General features: G+C 46.2%; 1 protein-coding gene across 2 annotated transcripts in view; it reads left to right on the top strand.

The window, feature by feature from the left end:
- Positions 1–18,483, top strand: part of LOC140389646 (transmembrane protein 255B) — a 117,057-nt gene that overhangs the window by 75,639 nt on the left and 22,935 nt on the right. For both annotated transcript variants that reach the window (XM_072473966.1, XM_072473965.1), the window contains 3 exons: positions 7,440–7,529; positions 8,957–9,037; positions 12,610–12,695. In XM_072473966.1, the coding sequence (XP_072330067.1) occupies positions 7,440–7,529; positions 8,957–9,037; positions 12,610–12,695 (257 nt within the window). The remainder of the gene's footprint in view (positions 1–7,439; positions 7,530–8,956; positions 9,038–12,609; positions 12,696–18,483) is intronic.

Raw genomic sequence — 18,483 nt, 5'->3', positions numbered from 1 at the left:
ACAGGCTATTGAATTGGATGATCAGCCCAGGATCATAACGAATGACAGAGCAGGCTTGAAGGGCTGAATGGCCTCCTCCTTCTCCTATTTTCTATGTTTCAATGTCTGCCATTTGGGGGTCGGCATGGTGGCACAGTGGTTAACACTGCTGTATCACAGAACTGAGAACCCAGGTTTAATCCCAGCCCTGGGTCACTGTCTATTTGGAGTTTGCGCACTCTCCCTGTGTCTGCGTCTGTCTCACCCCCACAGCCGAAAGATGTGCAGGGTAGGTGGATTGGCCACGCTAAATTGTCCCTTAATTGGAAAAAATAAAATTGGGTACTCTAAATTTAATGTTAAAAAATGCTTCCCACTTAGCCCCAGTGTAAATGTTACCCAGGTCTTGCTGCATAAGGCCACAGATTGCTTCAGTATCTGTCCTTTAAATAATCCTGAACACTACGCAATCATCTGGGAACACACAGTCTTCTGACCTTATGGCAGAGGGAAGATCATTGATGAAGCAGCTGAAGATGGTCGGGCCTAGGATACTACTCTGAGGAACTTTGGCAGTAATGTCCCAGGACTGAGCTGGTGTGCTTCCGACAACCACAACCATCTTCCTCTGTGTTGGATATGCCTCCAATCAATGAGGAGTTATCCCCTTCATTCCCATTGGCTTCAATTTTATTATCTGACAGGAATCTGACAGCACGAAACAATGCAGAGTACACCGAACAAGTAAAATATCTTATCAAACATGGAATTTCAATTTAACATATGAATTTAGGCTGTGTCAAAAAATTAGGTGGAGCACGTCTTGCACATGTGCAGATGCAGTCCCAGAATGCCAACTGCTTGCATTAAAACAAACAAGTTGGCTTGACAGAAACGAACAAAAAGGTTCAAGTTATCCATCTTTGTTCGTGCAATCCTTAGTCAGCTGCAACTTCTTGTACCCAGTCTATATATACTTGTTATTTTAGTCTACCCAGTCTATCACACTCGTTAAAGCACATGAGGAGAGCAACAGAGACTCAGGATTTGGACCTCGCACTCGCTGGGCGAGATCCAGATGTACATATTTAAATGAGCCATTAAGCTCATTTAAATAAGCTTGTGCCTGATTCTCCCGGGGCCCGGGAACCAATAGCCTCCCCAGCGGGGCCTGGACCGGTCACCGTTTTGTACTGATCCACACAAATGTGAACCAAGTGTAACAGCACCTGGGGGGTTTCCAAGGCCATTCCAAGGCCATTCCAACTGGGTGGTTGAGGACAGGGCTCTCCCTCTGGCACCCAGGCATTTTGGCACTGCCTGCCTGGCTGATGGGACAGTGCCAAGGTGGCAGTGCCAAGGTGCAAGTCTATTTCTTCGTTGCCAATGTGGTTAGTTCTGTGTTTAAATTAAAGCTTGTTTTAGCATAAAAGGTATCTATGGGTCAGCGTTATCGCTCCTGTGGCAGAATAGCAATTCCTCACAGTTTTACAAATTGAAAATAGCTGGGCTCTCGTTCGGGAGACTAACATTAATCAAAGAGATTGGTTCAAGGAGGAGAGTGGGGTAGAGAGGCAGAGAGCTGAGAGCCCAGGCAGCTGAATGTATGGCAGCCAATGGGAATTTGTAACTTGCTGGAATGAGAGGAATGCAGGACGTTTCAGAAGGTTGTAGCGCTGGAGGCAGCTACAGAGTCAGGGAGGAGCAGGACCATGGAGCAATTGAAAATAAAGATGAGAATTTTTAAATTGAGGGTTTCAGGGTTCGATTCAACGTTGCCTGCTGATCTTCTCTCATAAACTCTCTTTTCCTCTCATATTAACTTTTTCAATCCATTCCTGGTACTTCCCATAATCACCCTGGATATTAACTAACAAATGTCATAAGCTTCTTTTTCCTGTTTTTTTAAACTTTTGTTTCATCTCCATAATAGGGAAGTATTAGCTTTGGATAAGAAAGGCATGGGAAAATTTGTCTAGACGAGGCAATGTTTCACGGTGGAGGAGTTAAGTCCAAAACAAACACTTACCAATCCGATGTAACACTCCAAATTAAACAGAAGTAAGTCAAATGAACTGGCTCAGTGGACTAAAAATAAACTGGAGAAATTGAACTCACAGAAAGGGTAGCAAACTTGGAAACCAGAGCTAAACCCTTGGGATGCTAGCTGCTAAGACCAGTCAGAGAGACTTCCCCCATCCAGTTGATCCATTAAAACACAAAATTGTTGAAAATGCATGAAGACAGATGGACATAGGACATTTACGCCTCATTAATGACGAAGTAAATCATATCGCAATATCATCTGCTTAAATGAAACAACTGTGCAGACTCTGTAGACAACTGGCCACATGTTTGGTTAATCCAGCCCTGGTGGATCTAGGGTCAACCTTGGTATACCTTTAACTGATGGCTGCCACATTGTTAGGCCTCTTTGTGCTCCAGCCCTGCATTGCGCACCAAGATAACACTGCACTAATAGTTTTAATAGTGGGATTTGTATGTGTTTCTAGAACCCAAACAAATATGCTATCCATATGAGTTTCAGCAATGGAGCAGCATGTACACCTATTGCCCTCAGTGCCATCCAACACAAAATCCAGGGCTTGCACAAAAACCAGCAGAGGAATAATACACATTTATCAGCCCAGTATTGTCTGGTGGCACGGTAGCACAGTAGTTAGCACCATTGCTTCGCAGCGGCAGGGACCCGGGTTCAATTCCCAGCTGGGGTCACTGTCTGTGCGAAGGCTACACATTCTCCCTGTGTCTGCGTGGGTTTCCTCCCACAAAGACGTGTTTGTTAAGTGAATTGGACATTCTGAATTGAGACTAGGGGATTTTGGCAGTAACTTCATTGCAGCGTTAATGTAAGCCTACATGTGACACTAATAAAGATTATTATTATTATCATCCTGGTGCACATTTCACATTTGTCTTTTCATGGGATACATGGCTTGTGCTATGCCCCAGGAAGCTTTTGGTCGGTGTTCTTGCAAGAAAAAGCTGAGATAAAATATTAAAATCCGCATTTGTCTGTGGCGGATGGACTGGGCCCTGCTTTCAGCGGCACAGTTGCTATTGAGCGGGCTCTGGCCTTGGAGGTGCTGTGATGATGGCTGTCAATGGTGATGTTGCCCTGGCTGAAAGTCCTAGCTCTGAGGTACAGAGCCATCTGGGCTCACTTCCAAGAATTGCGGGGTACTTTTATGAGGGTGTTGGAGGTAGCACGGTAGCATGGTGGTTAGCACAATTGCTTCACAGCTCCAGGGTCCCAGGTTCGATTCCCGGCTTGGTTCACTGTCTGTGCGGAGTCTGCACGTTCTCCCCGTGTGTGCATGGGTTTACTCCGGGTGCTCCGGTTTCCTCCCACAGTCCAAAGATGTGCAGGTTAGGTGGATTGGCCATGCTAAATTACCCTTAGTGTCCAAAATTGCCCTTAGTGTTGGGTGGGGTAACTGAGTTGTGGGGATAGGGTGGAGGTGTGGGCTTGGGTAGGGTGCTCTTTCCAAGAGCCGGTGCAGACTCGATGGGCCGAATGGCCTCCTTTTGCACTGTAAATTCTATGATATGAGGAGGTCCTTGTACTGGAGAGAGGACTTTCCCTGGTGGGGGCCCTGCATCTGTACTGTCGAGTCCTGCTTCATGGCTTGTCGTCCACCCTGGCGGGTTCAGGAGAAGGAGAGGGGGGGCCGAGAGGGGCACACCACTGAGCCTGCTCACTGGCAAGACGTGGTGGCAAAGTTCCCGGGGGGGGTGTAAGGATGTTGTGGTTGTTTGCTGGTGCCACAGTTGGTTTTCGTTTTTCTTCTTTGTTATGTATATATTTGAAAATGCCTCCAATAAAATATTTTTCAAAAACTGATGTTTCAGTGATCTCGATTTGGAGGCTGGCTGGGTCTATGAGATTCGGCGGAGCATTACGTATCCTGTCTTCAAGGCCAGGGGTCAGTCTGGTCCATCAATCACTGGTCTTGTTCCTGATACTCGTTGTGAGGGGTTGGAAGTGACCAAACTGATTGAGTCATCCCCCGTCCAGGGCCTAGGCTGTAGACCACCAGGGTGTTGGTGGGACAGCATGGTGGAAGTAATGATGGCTCGTGTTTCAGTTGTTGGAATCGTTGTGAGATCCTGAAGAGTGCTCGTTGATCCTGTTTTACCCTGGACTTATGCTTTCTTCGTGCCACCGGGAAGATGTCTTTATCCTGAGGACTGCCCTGCAACTTGTCTGTCATCCTGGACGTTACTCCCTGATCGTGTTTTTTTTAAAAATTCCAATTTAGGGGCAGTTTAGTGCGGCCTATCCGCCTACCCTGCACATCTTTGGGTTGTGGGGGTGAGACCCAAGCAGACACAGGAAGAATGTGCAAACTCCATACTGACAGTGACCCGGGGCCGGGATCGAACCCTGGTCCTCGGCGGCGTGAAGCAGCAGTGCTAACTACTGCGCCACCGTGCCGCCCTACTCCCTGATCATGTTGTTATTTGCTTGATGCTGTCTTCTTTCCTACAGGGGAGTGTGTATTATGGGTGTGATGGCCTAAGTCGTTCTTTACACTGATTTAGCAAATTCATGTTAAGTTGAATATGGAAAATGGGATTTGTGCGATTTTATTCCTAAATGTAATCATGCTTTATAGTGTCTTATAATCCTTGTGGTTGTGGGAGGGGAGGATCCTTTGTCATCAAGACCCTGTCTCGTTTAGAGGGAGAATGAGTGGAGCTATAGCAGGGAGCGGGTGGAAGGTTGCAGTTAGTAGGGTTAGTTCATCCCCACTATGATTGAGGACAGCCCACCTCTCCCTCCCCCTCCCCAAGTTAGAATTAATCCGTTTCGGGTGTTTTTTCTGTTTCCTGTTTGATTTGAATTTAAGAATTATTCTTCATTGGCCTGGAAAACCTTTCGTTATCCTGGAGAGGACTGGGTTCTGACTGACTTTTCTTTCGGGTCAAGATTGTCTTTTCCCCTTATATGGGTCTCTCTTTAGCTGTTTTCAGTGCTACGGAGCTGATAGGGTGTCCTGTCTGTTGTTAGAGCAGACTGAATGGAGTCGGTATCCATGGTTGGGGACAGGGGATGAGGGTGGTCTTTATATGGCGATGGTTTCCACAATTTGGTTTGGGTGTCCCCTCCCTGCGGATCTCTTATTTGTTCTCTCTTGTGGGTGAGAGTGGTGTTGGGCCTGGTTTTGGTCTGGCCTGGTGGAATGGGGGGGTTGGGGGAGGAGGAATGGCCCTCCCTCCCAGGATGCCCAATTTATGGGTGCCTTGACACTTCTTCTCCAGATCAACGTCCTCTCCTGGCTAGGGCTGAGGTGTTATCCGTTCTCTCCTTGTGTGAGTGGGAGTGATGCCTTGCCGTAAATTGCGTTGGATAGGTGCAGGCTCGGCAGGGGGTTTGAGTGAGAGGTCTTGGCGACATTATTTCCTGTGATTCTGTTTTGGACAGTGCTGGGCTAGGCCAGGCACAGTGCTGTGTTCGGTAGTGTGTTGTCCCCGGGGATCGGGGGTGCCCTCCTTTGGGTTGCCTTCAGTGGGGTGTCTGGTGGGGCTGGGCTTGACACGCTGGGTGTGTGGGGACTTGGAAGAGCTGGGCGCTGTACTGAACAGATATCCTGTTTTTTTCCTCTGGGGTTGGTGAGATGCTCCCTTGTTGACTGTGTGAGTGGCTCTCCTCCTCAATAGCCCGGGAGATGTGAGGTTTGGGTTGCATGTTGTTTTCCCTGTTATTCATGTGATTAGTTCTGATGGTTTTGCTCTTCCTTCTTTCTCTAGGCCTGAGGTTGAGTCCTCAGCTGCGTCTCTCACGTTGCCTGTGTTTTTATCCTGAACTACTTGCGTCAGTGCAGACTCGATGGGCCGAAGGGCCTCTTCTGCACTGTATTCTGCGATACTTGGAGGTGAAGTTTAATTATGGCCATGGTGGGGCTGGCTGGGTTGCAGTGTTCAAGCTGTTTAGGAGTGGGTTCATTTTCAGTGTTTGTTTTGTGGTGGTGTTGCCTTTTCTCCTGGTCGGTCCAGGTTGGTGGGTGGAATAACCTCCTGGCTCACAGGGATACCCTGATTGATCTCCCCCTGGGACACGTGAAGTATGAGGAGATTCCACACTAGAGGGCTGAGGTCCGCCCAGCTGGGACTCATAAGAACTTAGTATAAAGGCCGGCCCGGACAGGGACCAGGACGTTGGTTGTCCCAATGGGGCTGTACTCTGTAAATATATTCACCGCCGTAGGCCGATGTCTTGTGACCATAGGTACTTCAGCGTTCACCTTACCAGTCGGCTTCCTGGGTCTTAAAAGTGGGGTTGGGGTGCCTGGTGCCAGGGGCAGGTGGGTCAGCAGGGTCAGTCCGTTTTTCTCTCCAGGCACCTATCCCCCCCCCCCCCCCCCTTCCCTTTGACTGGGACCGGAATGATTATCCTCACTCAAGTTTTGGACTTCATGGGTACCCTGTCATTCCCCTTGGCGGCATGTTGCCTGCTTGTCAGGTGAGTGGTCCATACTTCTTTGATTCCTCCATGTGTGTTGTGGCGGGCCAGGACCTGAGCTGGGTCCTGAGCTCTCATCGTCGTGAAGGACAGTTCCGGTAGCTTTGATCTTTTCTCTAATCTTGTGTGGGAGACCCGAGGTCTGAGAACAACTTGGATTTGTTGCTGCCAGTCCTGTCTTCATTATTTTCTGGCTATATAATCGATATTGGTTTCGTTCTGATGGGGGTTAGATTATGTTTTTGGTTACGTATGTAACTTCGCCTTTGAGCTGAATTTCTTGCGGACTTTCTTTGTTTTTTTGGTAGTGCTGGGTATGATGTTCCCGTTCTTTGCTTCTGCGTGGGTGCAGTTGGGTTTGATATCTGACAGAGATGGCCCATGTTGGGTTACCGATGCCTCCAGTGCTGCTGGAGCCGAGGGGTTTTGTGTGTTGGTGTGCACCCAATCTGGCTGCGAGTCGTGTGATGTGGGAGGGTGTGCACCGTCCTGTCGTGTTTTATGACTTCATCCTGTTCTTCCTTTGGCTTCTGGTGGGGTAATGGGAATGTTCGGCTTCGCCTGATGACTGTGCTGAGCCAGTGGTGATGCTGTTCTCCTGTCCTATTTTGTGCCCATGTATGTTGAGCCATTTTATTCCACTCTCCTTATGTGTAATATTAGTTTGTAACTTTATTGCTTCTGTTTCTAAAATGTAAATTCTAATAAATATACTTTTAGAAACAATCTGTGCTGCCAGTGCCCCACCTTTCACTAAATCCCATTCACCCTTCACCCCTGTGCTCACTGACCTACATTTTCTACATTAAGTGCACGATATAAATAAAGATAAATGCAAGTCGTTGTTGAAAAAGCCTGATTCGTAGCTGTCTTCATTGTTTTATATTAAGCATTTATCTGTAAAAGGAAACATGCAAATTTTAAATGGAAGTGACTTCTTAATCTGCATTTGTTTTCCTTATCCATGCCACAGTTGGTCGCAGCCATCACTTTCCTCAGTTTTGGAATTATAGGAGCATTCGTCTGTGTGATTGTGGATGGCGTCTTCACAGCTATAAATATTGTGAGTTACATTTTTCTTTCAATTTAAAACAAATTGACAGGTACACTGGTCCTCAAGAAGCAGAATAGATTAGTTGCCCTCTTTCAGTACTCACCAACAATAAGACACCCTTATGTGGAATTATACAGCATTATTACTGATCTTTGAATGAGACATTAAATCTGATTTTACCTCATACAATCTTTCAAAGGAATATGAAATATCCTGTGGCACTTTTCAGAAACAGATGGGGGTGGGGGGAGCTCTACAGATGGATATAGATAGATAGGCTAGGAGATTGGGCCAAAGTTTGGCAGATGAAGTTTAATGGAGGTGAGTGTGAGGTTATCCATTTTGGCCAAAAAAATAGAAAGGCAAATTATTATCTAAATGGAAAGCAGATTCAAAATGCGTCTGGGCAGAGGGATCTGGGTGTCTTTGTTCATGAATCACAGAAAGTTGGTATACAGGTACAGCATGTAATAAAAAAGGCAAATGGAATGTTAGCGTTTATTGCAAAAGGATTGGAGTGTAAAAGTAGAAAGGTGTTGTTGCAATTGTATTCGGTGTTGGCGAGACCATTTCTGGAATATTGCGTCCAGTTTAGGTCTCCTTATTTGAGGAAGGATGTGCTGGCATTGGAGGCAGTTCAGAGGAGGTTCACCAGATTGATTCCAGGATTGAAAGGCTTCACGTTTGAGGAGAGATTGTACAGTTTGGGCTTTTACTCGCTGGAGTTTAGAAGATTGTGAGAGGATCTAATTGAGGTGTATAAAATACTAAATGGGACTGGTAAGTAAGCGTAGACCAAATTCTCCCCCTTGTGGGGAAAGCTAGAATGAGAGGTCACAGATATAGGTTGAGAGACGATAGATTTAGAACTGAGTTGAGGAGGAACTACTCTCGCAGAAGGTGGTGAATCTGTGGAACTTGCGGCCCCATAGTGCGGTGGAATCTGAGTCATTATTGGTTTTAAGAAGGAGATAGATATATTTCTGATGAATAACAGGTTAAAGGGATATGGGCAACAGGTGGGGAAGTGGATTTGAGACCAGGAAGACACCAGCCATGATCTGATTGAATGGCGGAGCAGGCTCAAAGGGCTGAATTGCCTACTTCAGCTCCTAATTCCTATGTTCCTATACTCTTCAGTGACCTGGACAATAATTCAAATTGAGGTTAGAAGTAAAGAATAGGAGTTGGGACATAACAGCAGGCCTTAGGCAAAAAATGGATTTTCAAATCAACTGTCTGGGAGGAGGGAAGGACAGGTGAGTGTCAAATAGAGGCAGGTGCCACAAACAGGAGCGAATGGGAACAACTCATTACAGATAATCTGTAAACTAAAGTCTCTGAAGTTAAGAAGTTAGTTTGGATTGTTTTCTGAAACTTACTGAATGATAACACTTATCAAAGATTTTTTTTTATGTATCGTTTTTTGTTCCTAGGACCTAAGACCACTGCATGTAGGTAGATGCCAATATTACACAAGTGGACAGAACTATATTTATGAAAATTATCTGGCTACTGTAAGTAGAAGTCATTTGTGAACACTGAATGGTTCAAATGGTCAAATATTGTTTGGAACTTTAATTTTGACTAGAAAACGGAGTCAAAGTTTTCTAATATTACGATTTGTTTTAAAGGCACGGATACTATTGATATGCGGAATTGAGAGGACATCAAATATAAAAACACAAAGTAAAATAATTCAGTCATTATAATTTCAGGTCAGATAATGTAATGCAAAGAATTGAAGAAAAGTTCCAATAATAATCAATTTTGTTTTGATCATTTTTTTTTCTTTCTATTTTATGATGCAATTTCTCAACTTGCACCTTTCTGTTTCCTCTGCCCCAAATCCTGATCACTTCTTCCCAAAGGTTCTTGCTGTCTTGTGGGTGTTATATTATGCTAGGAGAGTTATCGTTCAGACTCTTGCATAAGATTTTGAATTAAACATTTATAGATTCAAAGAAATCCCCAAGGGTTGGCAAAGTATTGGGCACTCAAACAAATTAGTTGCAGATGTGATAAGCTCAAATCAAACCCAGCTATGGGTCCCTGCCGTCAAGAACCATAGAACCATAGAATGTTTGCAGCACAGAAGTAGGCCATTCAGCCTGTCACATCTATGCCGCCTCTCTCTAATAGCAACTCAGCTTGCCTCTCTGCCACTGCAACCGCCCCCACCTTTTCCAAGTAGCCCTGTAAAGTTTTTCCTCTTCAGATAATTATCCAACTCCCTTTTGAAAGCCACCATCGAATCAGCCTCCACAATACCCTCAGGCATTGCATCCCAGACCCCGACACGGCGAGAAATATCAATAAGAATGAAGCGGCGATTCAAAGATCGTTCTGCACAAGTCAGTGTGGGAAATACACCAGTGCCACATCCTTGATCGCTATGCAAAGGATGGAGGAAAATCAACTGACCATGTTCCATAAAATGTGGTATGAACTGAATTGATAGAAACAAAGACCCGGTGCCCTCCAGCAAGAATCAAACATGAGTTAGCCATCCACGCAAACTAAAAAAGAGGATTTGTTTGCAATCCACAAAAGGGCAATCCTACAGTGGAACAGGTTGCCCCAGTTTCTCCAATCTGTCCTTGGAACTTATGTTCCTGATCGCCGCGGTGGCACAATGGTTAGCACTGCTGCCTCACAGCTCCAGGGTGCCAGGTTCAATTCCGGCCTCGGGTGCCTGTGTGGAGTTTGCACTTTCTCCCCGTGTCTACTTGAGTTTCCTCCGGGTGCTTCGGTTTCCTCCCACAGTCCAAAGATGTGCAGGCTAGATGGATTGGCCATGATAAATTGTCCCTTAATGTCTAAAGATGTGTAGGTTAGGTTACGGGGATAGGACGGGAGAGTGGACCCGAGTAGAGTGTTCTTTCAGTGGGTCAGTGTCGATTTGATAATAATAATTCTCACAAGTAGGCCTACATTAACACTGCAATGAAGTTACTGGGAAAAGCCCTCAGTCGCCACACACCGGCGCCTGTTCGGGTACACTGAGGGAGAATTCAGAATGTCCAAATTACCAAACAGCACATCTTTCAGGACTTGTGGGAGGAAACCCACGTAGACACAGGGAGAACGTGCAGACTCCGCACAGACAGTGACCCAGCCGAGAATCGAACCTGGGACTCTGGCGCTGTGAAGCAACAGTGTTAACCACTGTGCTGGTGGGCCAATGATCTCCTTCTGCACTGTAGGGATTCTATTGTTTCTTAGCTTTAAACAAATATATTCTCTCCTTGACTCCTCCAGGACATCCTCTCGCTCCAATATTGTTATTATCTCCTTAATCAACACTGGCACCCCTCTATCTTTCCTGAACATCTCATATTCCAGAATATTTAGCACTCAATCCTGCACCACAACATCTCTCATCTACTTGACTATCTGTGCCTGTACCTCACCAACCTTATTTACCAGGTTAAAACCTTCACTTCTCTTAAGGAGAGCAAGTCCAGCTTCTCTAATCTGTCCATGTAACCAAAGTCCCTTACTCCGGACCAATTCTCATAAATCTCTTCTAAACCCTCTCTAAAGCCGTCTTAATGTGTGGTGCTTGTTAGAGAACACATGAAGGTTGTAGTAAAAGGAAATGAAAAGACAAACCCTGCATTTTCTCTTTTGAAGCACATGATTTTTCAATATGCTCTGCCCTGGCTGTGTGCGAAAACCAGCTGAGAACAGAAGCACTTGCTGAATTTGTTAAACTATGGAATGGAAAACAGACTAGCTCCATAAAGCTGGAACAATGCACCATGCCAAATTATCACTGAGGTGGGAAGACAAAATCTAACCCAACATCTGGAGGAAGGTGTAGAATTACATCGGATATGCGCTCAACAATTTATTACTGAAGTAACCAGATGGTGGTAGTGTGAAGCTGAAACTAATATAAGTACTTGCACACAACGAAGATGTGAGAAGCTTTTGTCATATGTGAGGAATTAATTCACACTTCCATAACTATATGCAAGATGTTGGGCGCGATCTAACGGAAAGGTTTCTACATGTCATTTCAGGAGGGTTTGGCTGATAGTTTCTCTCCGGCTCTATCGGTGGGTCTCCCATCACTATCTAATCCACTTAGTCAATTTTATGGGCCCTGGGGAATTCCTCTCCAGGTTAGGCCACACCTAGAAGTATTTTCATCACGAGGGAGCTGAGCTCGCTGGCTAAACTAGCCCCTCCGAGATCAGACCAATATTTTGAAAGGGTGCCTCGATCTCTATATCTCTGAGCTTGAGGGTCCCCCACAACCCAATCCATGGGCAATGTCAGCCCCCCCACATTTGTGCATAAGTTAGGACACCCCGCTATAGGGTCGCTGAGGGCCCTCTTTTCAGGCCTCCCGCCCTCTCCCTCTGTTCGGGACCCCCACCCTTCAAACCCCCCCAATCTTCCAGATCTCTTTTATACACACCTTCAACCGTTACCCATCATAACCCCCTCATCCCTCCTTTCATGGGCATCGCTCCCTTCTGGCACTGCCCCCTGACAGTGCCATCATGGCACTGGCACCCTGGCAGTGCCACCTGGGTGTCATGGCAGTGCCAGGTGGCAGTGCCAAGTTGCCAGCCTAGAAGTGCCAAGGTGCCAGAGGGACATCCAGGGTGCCATGCTGCTCTCTCCATGACCGCCCAGGGGTCTCCGATGGCCATGGAGACCCCACAGGTGATGTGACGCCTGGTCCACATTTGTGTAGACCAGTTCTAATTGGCGTCAGTGTGACCTCTCACTGGGGAGCTGGTTAGATCACAGGAGGCGTTAGTTCGGGCTTCCGTCTGGTTAATGAGATGGAGATTGCCCTTAATTGGCCTCAATTAGCATCACGCCGTGTCTAGGCGGAACCGGATCCTGCCAACGAGAGCTGGCTGGTTCGATTGCAAACTGCAAACTGGATATTGTATAGCTTCAACTGTCTAGAGGCACATAGCAGTACTGTGCTGGTTGTGGTATTTAATATTCTTTATTCCCACACATTAACATAATTCTTAAGATGGTTATAAACAACATCTTCAGCTTTTCCGTTAACAAATGTACGGCAATCATTTTACGATTGACTATTTTCTGTTGGGAGCAGGTGCCTTGCCAGAGTTTCACAGAATCATGTAGCCTGAAAGTACGCAGTAACACTTGCTATTGCTGTGACTTGTACGATTGTGCAAAGTGAGTATCCCTTCTTTCTGTATCATACAAATAGCTGTGTTTATTTATATAAGAGCAAAGAGAAGGGACATAAAAGATTGAGAAAGAGACAAGTGCACAAAAGAATGGCGAGCACACTGTTATGCCCAGAGTGAGGAGGAGTGAACTAGCTGCCCTTTCTTCAGCCCCCTTGGTTGTTATTTTTCAAAACAAAACTCCTGTAAATGACTTGTCCACTCCAAATGTATTTACTTTTTTATAAGGAGCCAAACAAGTTGGGTGGTGGGGCTGTTTGAAGTTAGCTCAATTCCTTTAAAATGCTGTAAAGTTGAATTGAAGTTCAGGTAACTGCACTTTCCTGGAGACTTCAGCAAGAGAGATAAATTTATTACTGCTTCCTTCAGCAGATTTTCCAGATGACTTCTATAAATGTCTATTGATTGTACCCAGCTGGTTAGCAGTCCACATAGTCTTGAAAAAAGTACTGTTGATTACAGTCCAGCACTTTGCATTTTTAATACCTTCCTTTCAAGAATCCTTTTTGAAGTGGACCTTGATGGACGGCACAGTGGTGCAGTGGTTAGAACTGCTGCCTCACAGCGCTGAGGTCCCAGGTTAGATCACGGCCCTGGGTCACTGTCCGTGTGGAGTTTGCACATTCTCCCCATGTCTACGTGAGTCTCACCCCACAACCCAAAAGATGTGCAGGGTAGGTGGATTGGCCATGCTAAATTGCCCCTTAATTGGAAAAAATAATTGGATACTCTAAATTTGAAAAAAAAAGAAGTGGACCTTGACACTCCCCAGATGAGAAATTCCAAGCAACATGCCTGGACAGGTCTGCAATGCAATCCATATAGGAACTTTCCAGAAAACTGGTCAACTTACAATACCAGACATCAGGTGACTGGTGGCAGCCATCATTGGCCAGTGTATTTTCTTGTTTTTAAAAAAGAAACAGGTCTTCTTTGAACAAATCAGTATGTTTTTGGTTAGCTGATGAAGATATAGGTAAGTCCCACTCGGTCACAATTTCCTGTCATCGTGAGAACACATATGGACACACAAAACAAAGATTAAAATGCACAGAATTAACAAAAGACAGGAGAAATTGATTTCAGCCACTAAGCATTTTCAAACCTTTGAACATTTATGACTAAATGATGAGGATTTTGTTTATAGTAGCACATGCGCAACCTAAATGTTGTTAATGTCTTCCTCTTAACAATGTTCTTTTACAAGTCTCTATGTCTAACAATTAGGTGAAATGAAATGAAAATCGCTTATTGTCACAAGTAGACTTCAAATGAAGTTACTGTGAAAAGCCCCTAGTCACCACATTCCGGCACCTGTCCGGGGAGGCTGGTACGGGAATTGAACCCGGGCTGCTGGCCTGCCTTGGTCTGCTTTAAAAGCCAGCTATTTAGCCCTGTGCTAAACCAGCCCCTGGTCTTCACTAAAGTAGAATTTTCACTCACAGCAGAATTATTAATTGTTAAAAAACTGTGAGCTTTACAATAAAAGTCAACACAATTTTCAGGGGCCGGTGCGGACCCGATGGGCTGAATGGCCTCCTATTGCACTGTAACTTCTATGATTCTATGAAATAACAATAAAAGTGATGTACACTCATCGGCGACCTCCGAAATATGTCAGCGTAATAAATACAATGCTACTAATCCACCTTTTTGTTTCATTATTTTCCTCTTGTATGTGTGCGTCTCATATCACCCCTGTTTTAGCATTCATTAAAATTCAATACTGAATAATAAAGGGATAGATTAATTAAACTTAAACACCTGTAACTTAAACGTAAAGGAACTTCTCCCAGCAGTCTGACAGAATCCGATTCAGTTCTAAATAATTTTGCCTACGTATTACATTGCCGAGTAATAATTGTTAAGGAATCATCCAAAAGTGCTCACACTTAAATTGATATGAAACACTGACCTTGCTGAAGTTCAAATTTCAAATTGTCATTTAAAAATACTATTGGCAAGAACCTTTAGTTTGGACAGGATATCTGCCGTTAGGAAGGAGAGCGGAAATAACCGTGGGATACTTGTAGTTGAACAGGTGGTTTTGGCCTTCTACAAATACTCCCAAATAATAAAAATCAAAGAAACTGAGATGATGGAAGAATTATAAATGCTTGTACTATTTTACACCAACTTTGGCCTCTCTCATGATGAAATCAATAGCCAAGAGGGAAGGAATGATGAGAGTATGCATCCTTCTCGAACTCCTGTATGGATGGTGAAAGAGTACTTAGTGCCCGTGCTAGCTTGATGCAGCAGCTGGAGTTATGGTACAAGGCTTTAAAGATGTTAATATACTGCTCTGGGATGCTGTATTCGCTTGCATTGCACTAGAGGGACTTTAATAGAATCATAGAATTTACAGTGCAGAAGGAGGCCATTCAGCCCATCGAGTCTGCACCGGCTCTTGGAAAGAGCACTCTACCCAAGGTTAATACCTCCACCCTATCCCCATAACCCAGTAACCCCACCCAACACTAAGGGCAATTTTGGACACTAAGGGCAATTTATCATGGCTAATCCACCTAACCTGCACATCTTTGGACTGTGGGAGGAAACCGGAGCACCCGGAGGAAACCCACGCACACACGGGGAGGATGTGCAGACTCCGCACAGACAGTGACCCAAGCCGGAATCAAACCTGGGACCCTGGAGCTGTGAAGCAATTGTGCTATCCACAATGCTACCGTGTTGCCCTTCTGCTGGATGCTGTCAAAAGGACCCGCTCTATGATGTTCAGTGGAAAGATTTGCTTACAGCAAGGTCTATCACCCCGGAAACCTGCCTGTTCTTCATGAAGGGTACAGTCTACTTCTGTTTTCAATCTGTTGAGCGCTGAGCTGAAGACCTCGCCAAGTACCGAGAGCAATTTTAGGCTCCACCAGTTGTTGCAGCCGCTGAGGTTCCCCTTCTTTGCCAGCTGGACAATTGTTCCTTGCCACCGGTCATCCACGACATCCTCTATAGTCCAGATCTTGTTGAACATCTATTGTGATAATGTTCTTGCCATGCTTCAATAGCTCTCCTGGTATCTCTTCAATCCCAGGTGTCTTGCTGTTCTGCCGGCCCTTGATGGCTCTTTGGCCCTTGGCTCCATCAATTTCTCCCAGGTTGCCATTCAGCTACTGAGGTGCAGTGCTGTCATTGAATTTGAGCATGAAGCTGGTTGAGGATCTCCTGAAAGTGTTCCACCCACCTCATCTCCTGCTCCTCGTCTTGTCAATAGCATCTTGCCATCCTTACCCTGGATTGGTACAGTGGTGTTACCTCTTGCATCAATCAGTTCCCAGACAATCCTGCACAGCCAGTTGGTGTCATTCTGATTTGCTGCTTTTTCTGCCTCCTTGCTTTTTAACTTTATCCATCTGTCTATCATACATCTCTTCTTCATGGCTCTATCCAGTCTTCTGTTCTTCTCAATGCTCAATGTTCTTTTCTTGATCCCTCTTATCTTCACCAGGTTTCTTTCATTAATCAACTTCCACACTGGGTCAGTGAACCATCATTCTTTTTTGGTTCCTCTCCTCCATCTGATGGTGAGTTCTGCACACTCCTTAATCCCGCTTTTGAAGAGTACCCACTGTTTTTCAATGTGAATTGCTCGACCTCATTAGTATTTTGAATCTGTTAAAGAAGCCCAGTTGCAAACTGACCTAAGTATCCTTCACCTTCAGGTTCTCGGTTGCAAATGGTTGTTGTGACATTGTGGTTGCTCCCTTCTTCAGATAGATCTTGCCGAACACAAGTTGGTGGTCCAATCTTACATCAGCACCTCATTACGAGGAAGGTAATGACGAGTGCATAACTTCAGCAGCACCAACAGTCGACAGACATGGGTTTTACAGACATTATCACCCTGCTGGCTGAAGAATCGTGCACGCTCCAAGACCTGACCAGCAGACTTGAGAGTGGTGTTGCCAAGGTCAATTTAGGCAACAGCTGAGAGAAGAGCAAGGCAATGATGACTGAATGACAACAAGGCCTTGCTATCACCAACTGGCAACAGAACATATTGACCACTTCCCCACCTAGAAAACAACACCCCCAGGGAGGGGAGTCCACACAATAATCGGCAAAGCCACATCAGTCTTCCAGCGGCTCTACACGGTCTGGGCATCCAACACCATCAATATAACCGTGAAGCGGCAATTCTACAGGTGCAATTTTCCCACTCCATTGCTCTCAGCACCTTTCCCATTTGGGAGAGGCCCAAAATGGGTTTCGCTCTGAGCCAAGTGCGATGCACCCGATCCGCTAAGCCCAGCGAGGGCGTGATCCAGATAAACATAAAACATAAACATAGAACATACAGTGCAGAAGGAGGCCATTTGGCCCATCGAGTCTGCACCGACCCACTTAAGCCCTCACTCCACCCTATCCCCATAACCCAATAACCCCTCCTAACCTTTTTTTGGTCACAAAGTACAATTTATCATGGCCAATCCACCTAACCTGCACGTCTTTGGACTGTGGGAGGAAACCGGAGCACCCAGAGGAAACCCACGCAGACACGGGGAGAACGTGCAGACTCCACACAGACAGTGACCCAGCGGGGAGTCGAATCTGGGATCCTGGTGCTGTGACGCCACAGTGCTATCCACTTGTGCTACCGTGCTGCCCGAATCATAATCATATGGCTCATTTAAATATGCACAACCGGTTTGATGCCACATTCTCTTGGCTCCCAGTTGTCACCAGCAAGCCTCAGCCTCCGCAAATTAGTACTGGTCTCCACAACAGGAGACCAGGTGTGATGGCCACGCTGGGGGCTCAGAGGTCACTGGAGCCCCCCGGATGATCGGGGACAGGGTAGGTCAGCGCCTTGGCAGTGCCAACATGACACCCTGGCAGTGTCAACCTGGCACCCTGGTAATGTCAACCTGTCACTGCAGGGGTGCCATGTTTAAACTTCCAGGGTACATGGGCAGTGCTTGGGTGGCAGGTTGGCTTTTCCAGGGTATCAGGGGCACTGTTAAATGGCAGTGCCTGAGTGTGGCCATTGCCATGAAAGGGGGGGGTATGAAGGGTGGGGGGTTATGAAAGGTGGGGGGGGGCGAAGGGGGAGGACTGAAAGGGGGGGCCTTATGGTGTGGGGGGACCTCAGTTTACAATAGTGGGGTGTGGTCACTTGTGGGGGGGGATGCGATGCCCACAAAGATGCATGGGTGTGGGGCCAGGTCACCCTCATGCCTTGGTGGTGGTGGTTGGAATCATGCAGACCTTTAGTGATTGGGGCGGAAGGGGGGGGGGGGGGGGGGGGGGAGGTTCGCCCTCCAGCATTGATGATTGGGGGTGTTGATCATGTCTGCAGGAGGTTGCAATGTCTGTAGGTGGGGGGGGGGGGGGGGGGGGGGGTGGGGGGGGGGGGGGGGGGGGGGGTGGACCCTCACGGGATCTGGACACACTTCAAAATGGCACCCCGGTCTCTGAGGAGCCGGTCTTGCTGTCTGTGTCTGCATTTTATACTGCTTATTTGGCTTACTGGCAGCTGCGCACATTATAGTTTGGCTTTTAAAGCCGGTGTGCCACTCTGAAGATTCAATATTTCCCCACAGTGTGATACCATCTGGACTGCAACAAAAGAGATTGTGATGGACAGGAGCAAGTGGTGGAGTCTTGCCACCCAATAGCCTAGAGGAACGAAGTTTAAATCGGCCACTTTGACAACGGAACACTTCATTCCAGGTCTTCTGCCAAAGAATATAACGCATAATTGGAGCTAGGTCATTCCAGGATGATGTCAAGAAGCACTTCTTCACACGAAAGACGAT

This window comes from Scyliorhinus torazame, chromosome 14 (assembly GCF_047496885.1).
Source record: "Scyliorhinus torazame isolate Kashiwa2021f chromosome 14, sScyTor2.1, whole genome shotgun sequence".
NCBI classification, from domain to species: Eukaryota; Metazoa; Chordata; class Chondrichthyes; order Carcharhiniformes; family Scyliorhinidae; genus Scyliorhinus; species Scyliorhinus torazame.
The sequence above is the reverse complement of the archived record's forward strand: the minus strand, read 5'-3'. Positions and strand labels throughout refer to the sequence as shown.